Below are 20378 nucleotides of genomic sequence, written 5' to 3'. Positions count from 1 at the left end.
GCAACGGAAGGAAAAAAAGAATTTAAAAACCAGAGAATTTGAGACTCGCGTAGAAGGAGGCGTTCGAATGACATTATCGGTTATTATTAGAGGGAAGGCGCGTTGAAAAAAACATCTCTCGAGATGTTCCCGATCGCAAGACGACGCACAGACGATATAAACACGTTGGCGAGAGAAAAAGATTCGAGGTAACGGATAGAAGGCGCGAAGGAAAGAAAAAGAAGCGAGGCGAAACGACACTTTGCCTCGCCTCGTAAAACAATAACTGCTAATAAGACGCAATTGTTCGTGGCGCGGAAGTAATAGAAGCGGAGTGGGCAATAAAACATCTGATCCGTTTGTCCCTATACGTCCCGAAACCGTGTGTATGTAAAGAAGGTGTATGGATTTTTTTGCTTCATCCGCCCTTGTCAATAATAATAATAATAATAATAATCCGGGATTAACGGGACGATAATTCGCGATAGTGGACGATAAGACGGAGCGAGAAATACTTGTCACGGACTGCGAAGCGGAAAATCGGTTTTGTTTCTCGATCCTTCCAACATCTCTCTGCACGCGAACCGAAAGATTTACGATCGATCTATCCTTGCCTCGAAAGGAAACGTTCTCGATAAAATATGTAAGTTTCTAAGTAATTATTTATCCCTCTTTAATTTAATTTTTCAGACGCTTTTAATCGGAACGAACGAGACAAGTGAATAAAAGATCCTTAAATTCTTGAAACGATTCGATTAATCGTGATTCGTTTTCATATTCCGAAATTTTCGTAATGAAATTCGAATATCGTTATTATCAATATTCATTATTTTGCGAAGCTAATTGGATGGTTCGATAATTAGATCGTTTGAAAGAGAACGTGTTTCGAAACGAATTAATTGAGCCACGTAATATCCTGATTTGAAATTTTAATCTGTCTATAAAGAGCGAAAACAATGATCGAATACGTGCCTTCGAACAAGTGCCGGGTCGATCTCATGATTCGAAAGCGTAAGAATCTCTTTAATTTGAAATATATGTATATTTTTCTCGCATTCCTCTCATTATCGATCTATAAACGAACGTGGAAAAATAAAACAGAATTTCTTCGGAATTTCAAATTACGATTACGATTTTCACGCTCCTATTATCCTATCTCTCAAAAGTGTTTCCAAGTATTTTAAAAAAAATTATAATGTAGCGAATGAATCATCGAATATGATTCACGAAAGAACAAAACTTTTAACCCCTCGTGATCTGACCCGTGGTAAGGACACTACTCGTTAAGATTAACTAAATGTTTGCTCGAGTATATATACTTGGAGGCAACGTTTGTAACGTTTAATTGAACCATCGAGTAGCGGCACTGACTGATGTTTTTAAAGTCGCGCATTGCATTGTTTTAAGAACCCGCGCGGTATTCTGTCATCCTCGGTCGAAACATTCTACCGTGACGCTTCGAAAAATCTCGAGTTTTGCCGATTTTCTCAAGATAAATACATCAGATTCCAACGAAACGAAGAAAACGAAGAATTACTCGTTGTAGCAATTAAGTAGTCTTTTTTAAAACTTTTTAAAAATTTCATCCACGCGCGAAAACAATTATTTTTTGAAATTAAAATTTGCGCGGAAAAACCCTCGCTTTCCTCTGGATAGATATATATATGTATACGTGTACGTGTCAATCGATACACAGTTCTTGGCTGCACTGGGCCAAGCGGAGCATGGAGATTGAGAACCGCTGGCGTCTACCGCGAATAAACAGATCATCGACAGCTCTTTCATTGTCAATGCTCTTCCGAATCGTATGAAGAGCGGTGTCGGTTGAACGAAAGAGAGGAACGTGAGCAAAGAGGGAAGAGGTGAAGTGAGGAGCTGGTAGACGAAGATGTCAGGTTTGTTGGACGATGATGAACAACCTCGCTATCAACTTCCTGCTAGAATTGATATAGATGCGCGGGCCCTGTTCCTACTACGTTAAACGCGACGAAAGGGTCGTTGATCCGAATAGTTCAGCAAGTTATCGACTTTCTTCTCTCTCTCTCTCTCTTTCTCTCTCTTTTTTTGTCACAACGCTGATCCTCGCTGTTTCGCCTGGGAATTTTTAAATGACGACGCTCCATGAATGGTGAAAAAAAAAAAAAAAATGGGTTTTTCCAATTCGCGACCAGTTGACGGAAACCGACAACGATTGATATCCCGAGGATAGAAATTCAGGGGAGAAAGGATAAAAGAATAATGTATTAGAAGTGTTGAATCATCTATTTTTCTTAAAAGATCTAACCTAAATAAAAGAACGATGACTGTATCGATTGTGAGGAAATATTGTCGAAAAGATAAAGATGCAAGAATATTTTAGATATTCGTTACGATATATTGAAAAATAGAATAATTTTGATAAATAAATTTGTCGTGATTTTTCTTAAAATTTATCGCAACGAAGCAAATTCTCGTAATTTTGAATGGTGGTTATTGAATTTTCATTTACAAAAAAACATTCCATTTTACAAAAGAATCGAAGAATACCGCGAATTTCAATAATGATTCAAATCTAATGGATGGAAATAATTCGATAAATTGGAGTAGTACATACATGTTCGTAACAAGAGGTATCTGTATTTGACCATGAAAGATTTGATCGTTTTCCTTTCACTTTTTGGCGAAACTAGCTTTTCATCGGTCGAACGCGTATAAAAGAATCATAAAATTTTCTGTGATAAACATTACTACATTTGAATAGTTTGAATGAATAATATTCTCGATAATAGAATATACCAAGATGTGTTTCTCTTGTAAAAGCATAATCTCGTAATCTCTTATAGGAATAACGTAAACTTGACGAAAAAAAAAAAAACTTCGTTGGAAACACTATATAAGAAATACTGTAAATACTCGTGTATACATTCGCGTTTCCAAAAGAAATTACGTTTCGATGACGCATATACCGATATTTCATAGACTGTCTATGGGACACGAGTCGAGAAAAAAATGTCCATGATATCCTTACCGTAATGTACATATAGTTCTTATCCTGTTACTATTTCGAATTACAAGTAGGCCCCCCCGAATGAATCTAATTTCATCGCGTATGATTCTTTTATTTTTTTTTGACAGCGATCTGTTTACTAACAAGCAGCCGGCCATTTTCGAGCGCGCGGTACAGGGCGTAACCAAAGCCGTGGAAAAGTTGTCCCTAACCCTACCTATCAACGTGTTAAAAGAAAAATCTCTTGATAATCTTTGTCACTTACCCTCGGGATACGCTTGTTTCGTCTGTACCCAGTCGATGAACGTGTTGGTCACGTTGTACAGCTGGCCCATGCCCTTGGGGTTGAACTTCGTGGTGGCGTTGTAGGGCAGCCCGGTCGTGTTAATCGTTGTGTAGTTGAGACCTTGCGATGCCATGATTCCGTTCAGCTGCCGGTCCAGATCCTCGCTGATTACACGCATCCGATTGGTCAGTGTTTCCTGGCAGTTAACTGGACACGACACCAGTAGAACAGAGAGCAGACCGAGGACCGCGAATCCATAATGCACCACGGCGTTCGGCCGAAAACCACAGAACAAAACGAAAATCATGGCAGCGACTGACGCCCGGGACGCGTCGCTACGGACTGATGCCTCGGTTCGTTTCGGAGGCACGCGGAACCGAACCATCCCCACTCCGCCGCCGTTGCCGTGTGCTTAGCCACTGCTTCGTAGTTCTGGTCCATTCGTTCCTATCGTTCAACGACCTTCCTTAACCAATATTCTTCTTACTTTAAATTAAATTTAATTGAATTAAATTTATTATTCGAAAGAATTTATCTACCGTTTACGCAATAATGATTTGTATAATAAATATCTTACATGGAATTTTTACGGGATGTTTTTTTTTTTTTACAGTTATAGTTTAATCTTCTCCATTTCTAGTCCACTTGTTCCTATCAGTTATCGTAGAAATGAACGAGTAATGTTCTGCAAAATAGTGACATAATTCTTGGATTTTTTTATCGATATAAAGATAAATATAATTCATAGATACTTGTTTAAGTGTATTTAAATGTCGAAATGGCTTATATTTAATAGTTATAGCGTCGATTTTCGCGCTTTTACAGGATTGGTCGACATTGGTCAAGTCCGGAGAAAGAACCAATCGGAGCATTCAATTTTTCCCGCAAATTTGAAACGCGTGTCCTTGTTCTTTTAGCGCGAAAAATTGTGTTTTAATTAATCGTCGTGTCACGGGCATGATACGATGATTGTTTTCGTACAGTAATTGCGGAGGAGTAAGAATAAATTAACGTGGGAATCGTGACGAAAGATACATTGCGTTTCTTACGTCATTTAATTCGACTTGATGCAACAGTTCAAGATGTATGTATTTACAAGATTATTGCGTTAATGCTCGTTCAAAACATCCATATTTATTCTCATCACTCTTATTTTTTCATTTAAATTTCAAAAATTTATTATCGCGTTAATTATCTTTTACTTAAATAATCTTTTATTTTTATCTTCGTGAAAAGATACTGATATAAAATATTTATTAATTAATTAATCTTGCCTATATCCTGATAACTAAAGAGAACTTATCAGTTTCGTATATTTCAATGAGTATCGTTAATCAATTCATACTTCTTCAAATCAATTTGAAAGATAACAAGGATTTGTTATATTGTACAGATATAGATTCATCGACGAAATTTTGATCGATCGACGAATGTTTGATTTTGATTCAACGTAATTAAAGACACTTAATTCTAAGTTTCTGATAACAATCTTAAACACGTTTATGATTTCCAAACTTCTTCGTTTAGATTTAATCCAATCGATCGACGATTAATCATTCAGGTAGCTTTGTAAATTTTAAGTTTAAAAATAATTGGTAATCTCGTATCATCGGGATAGGAATGAAGTGTTTCGTATTTATTTAGAAAAAAGAAAAAATTTCCCATAAAATCGAAGAATCAAAAGTAAATGGAATGCGGTTACAATTCGCTCTTTTTATTCGTATTCCATACCAGTTCGACCAAGCTTTCACGAAGAGATCCACTTTTGTGGACTAGTTTAACCGAGGCTTCTAGCTTCTTGAAAAAGAAAAGGAAAAGAAAGAAGCGACATACCATCGGGAAAAAGTATCGTTTTTTCTTAATCCAAGAAGAAAATTGGAATTTGGAATTGGAAAATTTTTTTCCGATTCATTCATCACCTCGCGAATTTTTTTTCTTTTTCTTTTCCGTTTCACGGCGCAATTTTCATTGTCGTAAATCGTAAACGCTTTGTCGTTTATGGTGTTGCAATAAACGGGATCGAGACGAATCGCTCGACGAACGAACTGGTTCGCTCGAATCGAGTAGTTTCCATCGTTTCTCATCATCGAGTTTGGTTAACACATAGCAAACCGCAAAAACATCGGATTCAGGTCGTGACATCGAAAACTGCATTTCGATCGGCTGTGTTGCCTCTGTGTTCTCCGCTGACCCGAAAACCACTGCCTGGCGACCACTTGGACCGAATAGTCATCTGCTTTCCGCCGTACAAAATCCAAACGAAAATATCCTCGTGGAAAATTACCATATCTTTTACGCGGGAAAAAATTAAAATTTCTATATATCCGTTTACAAAATGGAAATTTATTAAAAAACCAATTACTTTCAATTTTTATTGTATTCAATTTATTCATCGCGATTTTTATTTTATTCGCCAACGACAAAAGAAATTCTAATTTCGCCACTCCTCTAAAATAAGATTCGACAAAAGTATCTCTATCTCGTAAGTAAGAACTTTTCAAGCGAAGCTTACAAGTTGAATTCGAAGCTAGCGTTTCGTTTAAGACCGAATTTTCCTCGAATAATTTATTTGCCAATGATTTCCAAAAAACTCTTTTTCCAGAAGCAACGCAATTCTGATTCCTCCAACTTCGTAGAAATCATATAAATATAATCTAAATGGGCGCGAGATAACTTTGTCATCTCTCGTTTAATTATCCTCGTCTCTACGAGTCTCTTTTCGAAGAAGAGAGAGAAAAGAAAAAGAGAAAGAAAGGTGTCGAAGAAACAACTAATAGACAACGTTACATGCGTGCACGCGGATTATTCTCGCGTTTGGATCGGGAGGAAGCAACGTGTTCGATTGAACGGAACTTGGTCGTCAAGAGATACGCTTCGTCGTACATGGAAAAACGCTTAATCGGAGTGGAGGCGAAGAGAGGCGCGTTTTAAAATTGTCGCAATTAAAATTATCAAGCCGCGTGGATTGGGCAACGTAGATGAGATGCAACGACACGCGGGGGACTGCGTGTCTGAAAATAGTACGGAAATAGTGGTTCCAGGCAGCGTGGTGAGACGGTTTAAAATTGGCATAAAACTAGGCTACATTCCATCCGACCCTTTCAGAAAATGGTTTAGCGCATGCAATCATTGTGCAATACGAGCTCGTCGCGTGAGTTATTCCGCATGTATATATATATAAATAACCGTGTATCTTGCACACTATCGGCTAATAATCTTATCGAAACACGATACTTAAATTATCATCCTACGCGTGAGTGAGAATATTTTCTAAGACGAGTAATAAATACTAATGTTGGTAAATATATCCACGTTGTAGATTAAATTAATTCTACCATCTAATCGGCGTGAATGGACGCGAAGAAAAAAAAGAAAAGAAGAAATATTATCGAGGAAATCGGGAGGGGGAGTTTTTTTTAGAAGGCGTAGTTTTTCAGCCTCGTCATAGGCTTAGGCAATTCCTTGGCAGCTGTGGCTTCGCTCGACGGGATTTTTGGCATCTCGAAAACGGACGACAGGCTCGAGTCTTCTTCCGGATTCGACCAATCGCTCGTTCTGGAAAGAAAATAGTCAAATCTTCCCGTTCTAAATCCTCCTCGAGATTCTAGAAGCTTCGAATATAACTTCAACGCGAGATCTAATTTAATTACAATCGATTGCCTCGCTTCATCGCTAACAGAGTTAACGCGGAAACGAGGAAAGCGTTCCATAAACATTTACAATGAATGGCCGTTATCTCGAGCTAAATTTTTCCTCCTTTTTTTTTACTATTAGGATAAGAAACTTATCAGTATATCGCAAGCAGCGATTACAAACGAATGGAAAGGTGAACGTTTGTTACCATTGTAAATAATCGGGCAATTATTCAAAGGCAATAAAAAAGTCTACCTATATCTCGGCTCCACTGTTTCAATCTCCTCCTCTTGATCAAGGCCCGCGTCATCGCCTGTTGTACCATCCAACGATCCGTTTCTCCTTCGATTCATCGTTCTTATCGTATCGCTCGCATTTCCATCGATAATCTGGCCGCCGTTTCTCACGGAACCACCTATAAAGATTCGATCATCGATCGACGCCTCCCCACCGTTATAACCCTCTCCCCGATCCCCCGCCGTCTTCTCGTCATCCGGATATCGACGCAACACGTTCCTCTCGTAATAATACTGACCAGGCTTCCTCGCTCCGTTCTTATCCGATCGAACGGTCAATGGTTTCGGAATTTCGCTCGTAACCCGATCCTCCATTTCATCAATCTTATACCCCATTGCTTCGCTCGTCGCCTCCTCCGTCATACCGTGATTCTTCGATGGATTTCGCGTGGCAAAACTCTGATGGAAACTCGTCCCCTCGTTGCTCGTTCGATGATCGCTCTGCATCAATGCCGAATAATACGGGATAGTCGTACGATCGTGAGATCCTACAACTGTTGAATCTGGATGATCGAGGCGATTCGTTGGAGAAGGCGTTGAACTCGAAGGATAGCTGTGAGACTCGGTTGAATCTGAATGATCGAGGCGGTCGTTCGTTGGAGAAGACGCTGTGAAGGAGCTCGAATGATAACTGTGAGACTTGGTTGAATCTGGACGATCGTTCATTGGAGAAGGCGCTGCGGAGAAGCTCGAAGAATAGCTGTGAGACTCGGTTGAATCTGGATGATCGTTCATTGGCGAAGGCGCTGCGGAGGAGCTCGAAGGATAACTGTGAAACCCGGTTGAATCTGGATGATTGAAACGATTGTTCGTTGGAGAAGGCGTTGCGGAGGAGCTCGAAGGATAACTCTGAAATTCGGTTGAATCTGGACGATTGAAACGATCGTTCGTTGAAGATGTTGTGGAGGAGCTCGAACGATAGCTGTGAGACTCAATTGAACCTGGACGATCGTTCGTTGGGGAAGGTGTTGCGGAGGAGCTTGAAGGATAACTGTGAAACCTGGTTGAATCTGGACGATTGAAACGATCGTTCGTTGGAGAAGGTGTTGCGGAGGAGCTCAAAATATAGCTGTGAGACTCGGTTGAATCTGGACGATGGTTCGTTGCGGAGGAGCTCGAATTAGGATCGAGGCCAGCGCTTCCCTTCTCGCTTAAGCTCGCCGCAGATCCGTGCGACGCGACGTGATGATGGATCGGTTCTCGATCATTCGATCGATGAGGCGTCGAACGGTATACGTGGTCCGAGGACACCGTGGTGTATCTGTATTCGGAATCCTTGGCTTGATTTCGTTCGCCACTCGCGAAAGGGCGGCTGGTGAAAGATCCGGGCGAAGGTGAAGATCGATGGTACAATTTCTGCCAAATATCGGATCGATCGTCGTGCAATTGATCCGAGGAAGCGCGAACGGGCGCGGACGATTGATAAAGCTGCGAGCCACGATCTTGGTGCTGGGATTCGCGATTCCACGGCGCGACGTAAATGTTCTGAATGGGCGTTCGCGTGCCGGCCGGCTTCAGGAAATTGGTGTAATACGTGTACAGAGTCGGCCTGGGGCTGGTTCCGTCGGGGAAAGTGTCGAACACCACGTCCTCGGCCGCGGTGTAAGTTGGCCTGTGTCTGTGGATCGATGGATTCGGGTTGTTGGGATCGTGGAAAGCGTAGGGGACGTAAGGGCGATCCGCGTGAAAGTCGGCCAAAGGGTGGACCGTGGGTATGGGCCTCGGCGGGGGCACGTAGACGGGGATGTGCAGCAATCCGTGGGGGAGGTCCATCTGCGGCGTCTCTTTCTGTTGAGTTTGTTGATTGAGGGAAGGATTCACCCTTATGTCGGACCCGTAAATGGCGTCGTTCACGAACACGGGGGAATTGATGGCGTTATTTTGCACCACTATGGTGAGATTGTCGGACGGGTGCAATGGTTTCTTCACCACGATCCTGTTCTGCTGATGGATGCTCGCCTTCGGCGGATTCAAGTTGTTGTGCGGCGCTATCGCGCTACCTTGCTGAGGAACGCTTCTCGCGGTCGACGTGGCAACGCTCTCCTTCTGGGTTACACCGGTGATTTTCTTCTTTATGCTATCCAGTATCCCCCTTTTTCTAAAGGGAGGATCCTCCACGTGGCCGCTCTCCGCCCAAAATTCCAAGTTCAATCGGTGAAGAAGGGAATCGTTGCAGGGCACGGGTTGATTCTTCAAGGTGTCCCGGGTCAAGAACACGAACGGTTGAACGGTCTCGATATCGTCCATCGTGATGCAGAGCACCTGGGACAGGGTGACGCGTCTGATTTGTCGAAGCTGTTCAACCGTGAAACCGTTCTCCTTTCCGGAATTCTCGTACCAGAATCTATCGCCTCGACGAAGGTTGTTAAACTGTTGACCGATTATACAGGCGAACGTGGGTCCCACCAAACCGCCCTTCACCGATTTCTCCGCAATCCCGCCGGTGAATAAATCGATATCCTCCACCGACGAATAGACCGATCTGAACCTGGCCGCGGTGGACGGCGGGATAGCTTTGTCCAAGTCGTCGAAGTCTCTTATGGGGGACAGGGCGCAGGGCTCTCTCCAATGGACGTAGGGAGGAATACCGTGATCTCTTCCCCGTTGGATGTTGATCGAAGCCAGATCCATCCCGAAGGGAAAGCTCGAGGTTTGGAACAGGTGATTGGTCAATTCCTCGCTTATGTGCTCGTCCCTTCTTTGGGCCGGTTGATTGATCAGGCCGAGAAGAAGGCGATCCACGGATCCAGCTGTCTCCAAATCGCCGAGATTGGCCAGCTCGTCGTGAATCGAGACGTCTGGAAAAAAGAGTTACGCGTATAATTTCCTCGTACATGGATAAAAATCTCTTTCTCCAGACTTTCATTCGATTTCGAATACAGACTGTTGAAAATAGGCCGATGCTCGCTGTCGAAACGGACGAAGCTGGGCTGGACCAGGGAATGGCCGAAGCGATAGGCGGCCGTGGAGAACGCATTCGCGACGGTCGGGTTCACGTTTGGATCGTAGCCCTCGTAATATCCTTTGCTCACCAGTTCGAGGCCGAATATCCTCATCACGTCCTGACCTGAAACGTTACGTTACATTTCTCGATTCTTTCTCCATGGATCTCGCGAGATGTAATTTCGGCAACACGGGCGAGTTTCAATTGTGATCGGGAGCAATTTTCGATTCGAACGTTTCGATTTACCAAGGACAATGGGCAGAAATTCTCTGTAGGTGATGTGCTGGACAATGGCTACGACGATTCTCCGGGACTCTTGAAACAGTTTCTCGTCGCTCCAATGAGCGTTCAACGCGGCGAGTTTCGTCGCTATCCTATTGTGCAGCCTCAGAAAAACGACGTGGAGGGAAGTGAGGGCGGGTTGCTCGACAAGCCGGCCGTCGCCTGCTTTGAAGCAGCTCGTGGATAACGATCCGCGCCTGCAGATGTCGGGATCCATTTTGGCCAGCACAGGCCTGTGCGACTGAATCTTTCCGTACTGCAACAGACCTGAAACAGAAAAACGTAAAATTATCCTCTATCAATGGAAATGATACGAATATGAAATTTCAAAAAAGAAAAAGAAGAAAGAGGAAGAAAGGAAATGTTTCAAAATCTCACTCACCATTTCGAAATAATCTTAAAGAGTCTGTCACGAGTGGGTGGCTGCTGTACACCATGGAGGCGTCCAGGTAGCTCGTCACTTGCGTCAATTGCTCTCTGGGCCCGAACTCGCAGCCTTCTTTGGGCGCTGGACCGCTCCGAGCGAATTCCAAACACCTGATACCCAGAGGGCCGAAGAAATGGTCTTGCGGGCTGACCGGTATCGGTAAACACTCTGGATGCTACGGATGCACAGTTTTAATCCCCCCGGCAAGCTGGTAAATTATCGAGTTCTCGAGGGATAATTACCATAAATTCCGGCGGTTGGAAGCCTAAGCCAGATTTCAGGCAACACTGTGGTACGCTGCCGTTAAATCCTCTGCTTTGTCCGGTGGCTGGGGAGGAGATATTAAATGAAAATTCTAATCTCTCAGGTATATTATATATATCGTGTCGCTAATCGTTTAGAAATTAGATATTGAAAAGTTTTTACGATCCTTTCTGACAACGATTCGAGTTCGTAAAATCGCCCTCATCGTCGTACCTGTACCATGAATAACAGACTCGAAAGGAAAGGTCTTTATCCTCGTGTTTTATTATCGTGCTTGAGAGTGTTAAAATGAAAATTCTATTCTCTCGGAGCAATATATCATTCACCGATTGGAAAATTAGAAAATGTAAAGTTATTTAAACAAAAGTTTTGCAATCGTTTTGAATTTTTAAAAGAATTCACATCTATAGTCAAGTTATAATTGATAAATTGTGAGAGTAACAGACTCGAAAGGAACATCTTTCTAATTCTACTCTCTCAATATATATATATCATTCATCGATTGGAAAATTAGGAAATGAGTTATTTAAACAAAAGTTTTACAATCTGAATTTTTAAAAGAATTCCATTATAATTGATAAATTGCATCAGCGTGAGAGTAACAGATTCGAAAGGAACATTTTTCTAACTCTCTTAGGCCAATATATATGTCATTCACGGATTGGAAAATTAGGAAATGAATTATTTAAACAAAAGTTTTACAATCGTTTTGAATTTTTAAAAGAATTCACATCAAGTTATAATTAATAAATTGTGAGAGTAACAGATTCGATTCGAAAGGAACATCTTTATAATTCTACTCTCTCTCAGGCCAATATATTTATCATTCACCGATTGGAAAATTAGGAAATGAATTATTTAAACAAAAGTTTTACAATCTGAATTTTTAAAAGAATTCCGTCAAGTTATAATTGATAAATTACATCAGCGTGAGAGTAACAGACTCGAAAGGAACATCTTTCTAATTCTACTCTCTCAATATATATATCATTCATCGATTGGAAAATTAGGAAATGAATTATTTAAACAAAAGTTTTACAATCTGAATTTTTAAAAAAATTCCATTATAATTGATAAATTGCATCAGCGTGAGAATAATAGATTCGAAAGGAACATCTTTCTAACTCTCTCAGGCCAATATATATGTCATTCACGGATTGGAAAATTAGGAAATGAATTATTTAAAAGTTTACAATCTGAATTTTTAAAAAAATTCACATCAAGTTATAATTAATAAATTGTGAGAGTAACAGATTCGATTCGAAAGGAGCATCTTTATAATTCTACTCTCTCAGGTCAATATATATATCATTCATCGATTGGAAAAAGTTATTTAAACAAAAGTTTTTGCAATCGCTTATCATTCTCAAAATTTCTACGAGAAGAATTCGCACCTGTCAAGTCGTGGTCGATAAACTGCCCCCACTGCATCAGCATATGAGTGACAGACTCCAAAGGAACATCTTTGTCCTTGTGAATTATTGCGCTTATCAGTCTCGGGCTGGGAAGCGGCCCTCCGGTTATCGATCTCCTGATACTCTGAATTCCATCCCCGTAAACCGGTGGCAAGAATCTGACGAGCAAAAATCATTATCCACCTTTCGTGAGATCGATCTCTCAAACATCTCTCGCATATATATATATATCTCAATTCCTCGCGTCTCGTCCGAATCACCTTTCCATCGTGGACATGGCAGAGCCCCACCAGAGATGCTTCAGGTTGTTACAGCTTCCATCGGACGTTCTGTACCTCAAACTAGCCGCTGGACAGTCTGGAACTCCTCTGTTCGGGCAGCTACGTCGGAGTGGATCGCTTTGACTCCGGCGTAGAGACAGAAGGGTGTCCGTGGGCGTGTTGGGGAATCTTGAGGGAAAATTTGCAGGGATCATTTCGTCGGGAAGAAGACGAACTTGTTGGCGATGCGCTACTCACTTTCTTTTGAACAACGTGGCGCCCTGGAGAACAGCGTAACCGTACTTGGCGAGCATTCTTGCCTCCTCCGTTTGGTCGTTAAAAATTGCCACGTGCCTTGCAGGATTGTCCGAGTCGAGATAAAGGCCTGTTAGAAAAGAAATTGGCGAAGGATTTTTGAAAATTTTTATCGGGTATGTTTCGTCTACGATCCCCGGTTATTTTTAATAGAATACCAATAGAGATTGGCCAAGTATCAGAGGCGTATATGAAGCGAGTAGATAAAACTCTTCTCTCTGTCGCTCCTGCGTTATCTTATCCGTTTAACATCTCCCTCGATTTTATGCCACTTTATTGGCAAGAAGCTTTCTCGTATCGGAGGATCATAAGAAAGCGGAGGTCGGTAAGCGTAATAATTTTTCTCCGTCGCGTTCTCTCTCTTCGTCCGGTTAACCTCTGTCACCCTTCTGTGCCTCTGATACCGTCCACCGATTCTCGTTACGTTTTCACTCGATCGAACTCCGTATACCGACGAAGCAACGACAAGAAAAAGAAAGAGTTATTAATCGAGACTAAATTTATCAAAATCTTACCGATATGCGATATCTTTTTGTCAAAAATTTACTCTTCGATTAATAAACAATATCTGAAAAAACAAAACTCACCCATCGAGTAAAGCATCGGTTCCTTGACGGTGTACAACTCGTTCATGGCGTCGAGGCCAAAATTGACCGCCTCTAATAAATCGTGCTCGTCGGGCTCGATTTTCTGATAATTGTTCCTCCTCTCCTTCCCCGCCGAAACTCCGCCACCCTCGGGATTCCTTTGCAATAAATATTTTTCCTCGTCCTTTCCCTTTCCATCCGACGGCCTCGAATTCCTCGTCTCCGCCACCCTCGAAAATCGATCGATCTTATTATCAACGCCTCCTTTAGAATCGCCGTTTAGAATCTTCTTGCTGCCGATCGATTGGCCAACACGTTCGAACAATTTCCGCACCAATTCCACGATCTGTTTGTACCGTTCCGGATCCTCGGGAACGAGCAAACTTTCTACCGATTCGGAATCGTTACGGAATTGTTCGTAACTCGTTGAATCGTTTATCGATCGAGGAGCCGAGGATGGTTCCGTGCTTGTTGACTCGAGACCCCCATTCTTGTTCGCAGCTGATTTCCACAGATCGGAGGAGAGAAGGACGAGGAGGACGCTGAAAAAGAAAAACGCCATCTTTCAAACGACTCGAAGGAGGGGAAAGGAAGAAAATCTTTTTAAAAATTCATTATCATTTAAACTTCTCTCGATTAAGAATCGTCAAATGTATCAAAATTGTTATACTGAAAAAAAGAAAATTACGAGAAAAGAGGGAGGAGAGGAGAAAGAAATTTTAAGAAATTTTAAGGATGCAATTTGCACTAGTTCTGCCGATTTCCAATTGCTTTAATTACGCGGTGGGCGAGGACGTCAGTTTCGTATTTTCTCGACCGTGACATTAACTTTCTCACGGGTTAAATCGCGTACGAAAGAGCAAACAACGCGAACGCTCGTCCCCGGCACGCGTCGAATACCGTTGCTCGCAGCACGTGCGGCCACCGCATTTGCATTCCACCGTGTTAGCCGCATTTAATTGCACCGATCGCGGTAGACCGATCGACGATACGGCCGCTGTTCGCTGCCCACTGCGAGATCTCGCAATTCTCGTCACGGGTGAAATCGAACTGGATCATCGATCACCGATGCGTAAGTAACCCCGCTCCTAATATGCAAATCTCTCGTTAGCGTGCAGTTTTTCTACTCGATCGCTCGCCCGGAATACCAGATCTACAAGGACACGAAACGTGGACTTTCTTCGCTCGATAGATACGTTTCACTCTTAATTTCTATTCCTTGCTCGAAACCTTTGTAATTTCGATACGTAATCTCGAACCGAGATGACATCATTTCTCTTCTCTTCTTTCTTCGACGTTTTTTATGGAAAAGTTTTGTATGGAAAGAAAAATGTAACGATGATGAAAAAATTGAGGTATCGATTCGAGGCCGGAATAACTATGGAACGAAATTCCAAGTATTATAACCAGGTAACACAAATCTTTATTTGGAATGTGGAGAGATGTAACGGGACCAACGATTGTGAAATGTTAGTACTGTTCAAAACGAAGCGACATTTTCAATAATAAAAACAACTTCTCCAGATAAATAAATAAATAATTCTCATACTTCAAACACTTGAAATCGTTACAAAATTTTCTTTAATGCGAACAATTGATCAATTCTCAATTAATCAACTCTACAACAAAAAACATGAACGAACAAAATATGCAAACGGGACAAGAGCCACGCAGGAGTCGAGAAGAAAAGAACGTATTTCAGACAGAAATCCAGAAAGGGAGAGAGAGAGAGAGAGAGAAAAAACTCACGAGAAGAAAGGACGCATGTCAACAAGTGTCTCTTCTCTCGAGCACTCTCTGACCTAGGCCACGGTTCAACCCTTCCCTTCGACGCAACGATCTCGCAACAACGATCGCGCAACAACGATTTGATTCGCGTGATACGTGGCCTTCCCGCGAACGGTTCACCAAGTACTAAGCCTCGTGGGGGCCGATCGACCGGTCTTATCCACGAGGAAGGATGCAAGAGCCTATTTTTTTTTATTCTTTTTCTCATCTTTTTTTTTTTCACGCTTTTTACTCGATCAGCCGGTCGCGCGCTTATTTTTTTTTCCTTCTCTCTTTCTTTCTTTCCCCTTTGGATTTTTACTGTTACTCAGGCTGCCCCTCCGGGCATCGCCTCCTCTTCGATTTCGACCAACCGTTTCGCGATGGCGTTCGAAGAGTCGAATCCTCCTCTCTCTCTCTCTCCCTCCCTTCCTCTCTCTCTTTCTCAACGCGGAGACGCGTTATAAACGCGTATAAGGAGGAAAGGAGAAGGAGAGGAAATCTATGGAATCGGATAGACGGGTTTGAGGAGACATCGTGCTCGATTCTCTCGGTTGGAACGGTGATTTGGAGAGGAGCCGAGATCGATGCGATATGGTAATTCGTGCCTCGTCGTTAACTGAACGGTGTTCAATCCCTAAACTCGCGATGATTGCTTCTTTCAAACGGGTTCAGATTGGAGATTTTAATTTTAACGAAGATGAATTGAATATCATCGAAATCGGATGGAAGATTTAATAATTGGAATTTATTTTTAAAGTGATATTAGTTTTTAAAGGTAGGGAGAAATTTTTAGGAAAATTCGTTTTAATTAAATCATCGAATACGAATTTACGTACCTTGTCAGTGTCTGGCAGCTTTCTCCTGCGCCTGCAAGCTGGCGATCGCTTTCCCAGACCCGTACAACACTTTGGCGCGTACCTGTACCCTTCTGGTGGTGGTGCAAGAGCTTGGAGAGGCGGAGGACCCGGTTCCTGTCCCACCACCGGAAGTCGAGCTCAACTGCAGCGTCGTCCCCGCGTAATTCGCACCCCTGCAACTCGTGCAGCCCTCCGACATTCTCGCTTCTTGTATACCCGTTAGCTCGTGTTAAAATCCGAATGTCCGCCCTGAACCAAAGATTAACTAACCTTACTAATCGTTTAATTAATTTATTTTCTTCTACGGACTTCCTCACAATTTTTTTGCTTCTTAAATTCCTTCCAAATTCTTCAATAACGATCTTTTTTACGAGAACGAGGATCGATTAATAAGTCGAATTTATTTCTTATTCTTCATGTTCGTTTTTTATTTAAACCCGGTTGAAAATTGATCGAGAGATTAAATCTATCGATACTTGAATAAAGAATAAAGAAAAATACTTTGTTAAATTGCTTTCGATAAAAAGAGTACGTAATAAAAATTCTCTCCTTCCTCAACTTTCTTCGATTTTACTTTTTCCCTCGAATTCCAATTTTCCTTAATTCTTATTCCGTAATTCGACGGTAAAATTGTATTCCAAGAAGCGAAGAAATAACGGTGTTACACGAGGGATTACAATATAGCGAGCACGGCTCTGACCTGTACGCCGTTCACCATAAATCCGGGAAAATCTGGGTTAATTATACTAATGGCAGTATAAGGCGAGCTTTCCTACCGGTGACCTTACCGGAAAAAGGCGAGACACGGTAACTTCCCTGGCGTCGCCGTTCAAGAGAATTTTACGCCATCGGTGTAGGAACAGTGTCCCTGATGGGACGATATTCCTCCATTTCTTCTAAACGGCTGCCACGAAAGGGAGAAGAAATATTGTTGGCTGAAAAGGAGCCACGTACAACGATAATTCCACAGAATTTTTGTTCGAGAATTTTTATTTTTGGATTCCGAGAAAATCTTGATCCTTCGGGGTTGTTGTTCGCGATCGTTTCAATTTTTATTGAGAGAAGATCGGTGTAACGATGCGACTTTGAAAGGAATCAGAAAGAAGTCGATAAAAGGAATTATTGGAAGAAAAGATAAGATCTCTCTCCGACACCGAGTTAGCGAACAGTTAGTCACATCCGGTCTTTTAACCTACTGCCTTACAATCTCCAAGACAATTCTCCGAGTCACCGAGTCCAAATTCGGTCTAATCTAAATTCACGATATCTCTACTTTCGATCGATGGAAAAGTTGATTGATTAAAATTTCAAACAAAGTTTAACCGATAACCTAATTAATAAAAAAATGCTCGTGTAACGTTATTATTACGTAACTCTTTAACTTTTTTCACAGTTATAAATTGATTCCTCGATGCTTGGTAAATTATTCGATCAACTTTAACTATTAAAAATATTGTTCCATCACTGTTGCACCAAAAACCAATGAAAAAAAACCCGAAAAATAATAAGACAGCAGATTATATATATAAAAAAAGAAATATTACAAATTAAAATGGAATCGAATCCTCGTATATTTAGCTCGAATTGAAAACGTACACGAGGAATATCGTTTATCCAGCGAAGGGACGACGCATCCTCCTCGAGGCTGTGTTATTCGTGGTCCTGATTATCGGTGATAGAGCTCACTGCCGGTTCACGATCGGCGACGACGTCCGTGTCGGTTCTGCACGTCGACCAAACTGATCGCTCGAGACGGCCTCGTGGTAACGCTTACCACGACCGCCTCGTCTCTCTTTTCTTCTTCGTCTTGGGGTCTTGGCTGCCGATCTCTCCTTCGTCGTCGTCGTTGTCCTCCGACCAACGTGTCCCCGCCAAGGAGGGGACACCCGGGGAAGTGGCCTCCACTCTTAGCCGACTCTGACTCACGATCCTTGGGTACAGTCGTTCCTGATAACACGCCACGCCGCTCTGATAACAGTCTTCTCGAAACTCATCGCTCCCAACAATGAGGATTTTCAGCTTACGAGGACGCGGTTATTACCGGCCATTGTTCTCCTCCTCCTCCTCCTCCTCCTCCTCCTCCTCCTCCTTCTCCTCCTCGCCTCTACCGATTCTTCTTTGTTCTCCTTTCGGATGGAGAAGACAAGAGGACCGTCTCTCTTTCGCCGATTCTCCTTGGATTTTTCATTAATTTTTCCTTGAGAGATGATCGTTGGAGGTTGGTACAGTTGACGAGGAAATTTGCACGAAAGTAGAATCTTTTATTTTATTTGATTTTTTCAATTTCTTTTCTTTTTTTTTATGATTCTTCGAAATTGGCTTTATTGTATATCATCTTTCAGGCGAAGAACGTTTTCATGATTTATATGGAATATTGAAAAATTGTTAAAGAAAATACGAGAGGATTTCTTGTTTGAGGAGATTCACTTTGCTCGAGTGAGGATAAAATTGTTTGGAAAAAGGGAAAGAGTTGGGAAAGGTGAGATTACTTAAGGAAAAGCGGCGCGATAGCAGAACTGACTGTACTGAGCGTGATACGGGGACATTGGCGAAGGAGGGAGAGGGCATGCAGGGGCCACAGATCGGTACGCAGACCCAACTGCGAAACCTAACCTTCGATCGGTAAAAATTCGACTGGCGAACGGCCGGACCTTGTGTCCCATATAAGTGTTTCGCAACACGGTTGGTACACGTGTACGCGAGCCTGAAAGATCCGTGTAAAATCGAGCCCTCTGCCGATCTTAGGGCTCGTACTCGCGTCCAACATCTCCGTGATTAACTTTTCTCCAAAAAGGAAAGAAAAAATATTCAATCCAATATTCCTAAAAACTATAATCTAATCGTGAAAAACAATGTTTCAATAAATTTTAGAAATTTGGGCTTGATAGATTATCATTCGATTAAACGAACAGGTGCAACCTCTTAATAGAAATTCTTTCTCTTTCCAATCGTTAGTCCGTTATGAAAAGAACGCTAAAAAAAAGGAAGAAAGAAAGAGTAAGCGTTTCGAGCACCACTCCTCGGGTCGTAAAAAAAAGAAGAAGAAGAAGAAGAAATATTAAGAGTCGCTCGAAGCTAGAGTGGAAACGAGAGATCCGGGCAATCGGATACCCTTTCCACAAAGAATTGTTTCACATCCTTCGGTCCACGGTTCATAGCCTCGATCGCAGATGCAAGAAGCGTGATCGAGAAAGAACTAGACGGTCCAGTTCCCTGTCAATAACTGGAGCGACGATGCCGGGTGAATCGATCCCATTGACACCGGATTTGCCAGGAGCTTCTAGCCTCGTTCTACGCGAGTTGACCTACTGTTTCGTATTAACGTCGTCCGCGGTAAGTATATATCTCCCTCTCTCTCTCTCTCTCTCTCGTCTCAGCATCCGCGACTTCGTGTCCAATCATTCCTTCCTAAAATTCTCCGATTCTCTTTAAACAACAGCTTTATCCACGGTTTAACTTTTCGAGGTCGTCGCCTCGATGATTCCAACGTCAGAATTTTCCTGTTATTCTGCCTCTCTAGTATTCTAATCTCCTCCTGGCTTCCCGTATTCCACGTCGAGAAGCGAGAAACCGAACCACGGAGAGCGGTTGCGATTCCTTCGACCGTTTTCCGCGAGACGGAGAGGGAATATCAATCAAATTATTACGGCAATCTGGTTCTCGTGACAGGCTCGGGAACAGGCTCTCGACACAATGCGGCGTTTCGTAATCCATCGATCGAAACACGCGTGAACACGGATCACGGATGCGTCTCGTTTTCGTTTCGAGGAGATCGTGCTCGAGTTTACGGCACCCTGACGAGGCTGTTATTAGCCTCGATGATGCTCGATCGTTGGGAAATTGGCCCGAGCTGTTTCATCGAAAAACCAGGATTTTTACCGGGAAGAAGAATTATTCTACGTTACACATATCATTCTTATAATTACCTCCTGTTATCCGGATTCCTTCCCTTCCTCTTTCCTACAAATTTTAGAACAATTTTTAACGAAAGCATGGAAGGAAAGTGGTATTTTTCGGAGGTAGCGCAATGCGGAGGAACGAGCCGATGTGAACCGCCGAGTATCCCGCTGTCGGTAT

General features: G+C 42.3%; 2 protein-coding genes across 14 annotated transcripts in view; both read right to left on the bottom strand.

Annotated features, from left to right (window-relative positions):
- LOC726582 (prominin-like protein) overlaps positions 1-3651 on the bottom strand; it is a 40289-nt gene extending 36638 nt beyond the window's left edge. For 12 of the 13 annotated variants that reach the window (XM_026444899.1, XM_026444896.1, XM_026444904.1 and 9 more), the window contains exon 1: positions 3231-3651. In XM_026444899.1, the coding sequence (XP_026300684.1) occupies positions 3231-3636 (406 nt within the window). In that variant the 5' untranslated portion in view covers positions 3637-3651. The remainder of the gene's footprint in view (positions 1-3230) is intronic. The other variant, XM_026444900.1, reaches the window with a different exon arrangement.
- Positions 3652-4860: 1209 nt separating this feature from the next.
- On the bottom strand, positions 4861-15604 carry LOC410515. Its single transcript, XM_006562940.3, has 11 exons — positions 15424-15604; positions 13675-14216; positions 13031-13157; positions 12773-12961; positions 12492-12670; positions 11076-11161; positions 10789-11008; positions 10371-10673; positions 10065-10247; positions 7140-9978; positions 4861-6806 (listed from the first exon to the last, which is right to left on the bottom strand). Exons 1-11 carry the CDS (start codon positions 15438-15440, stop codon positions 6668-6670), a joined length of 4824 nt encoding a protein of 1607 aa, XP_006563003.1. The 5' UTR covers positions 15441-15604; the 3' UTR covers positions 4861-6667.
- Between the last annotated feature and the right edge of the window lie 4774 nt (positions 15605-20378).

This window comes from Apis mellifera, linkage group LG14, assembly GCF_003254395.2.
Source record: "Apis mellifera strain DH4 linkage group LG14, Amel_HAv3.1, whole genome shotgun sequence".
Classification (NCBI taxonomy): domain Eukaryota; kingdom Metazoa; phylum Arthropoda; class Insecta; order Hymenoptera; family Apidae; genus Apis; species Apis mellifera.
This window is presented reverse-complemented; position numbering and strand designations above follow the sequence as displayed.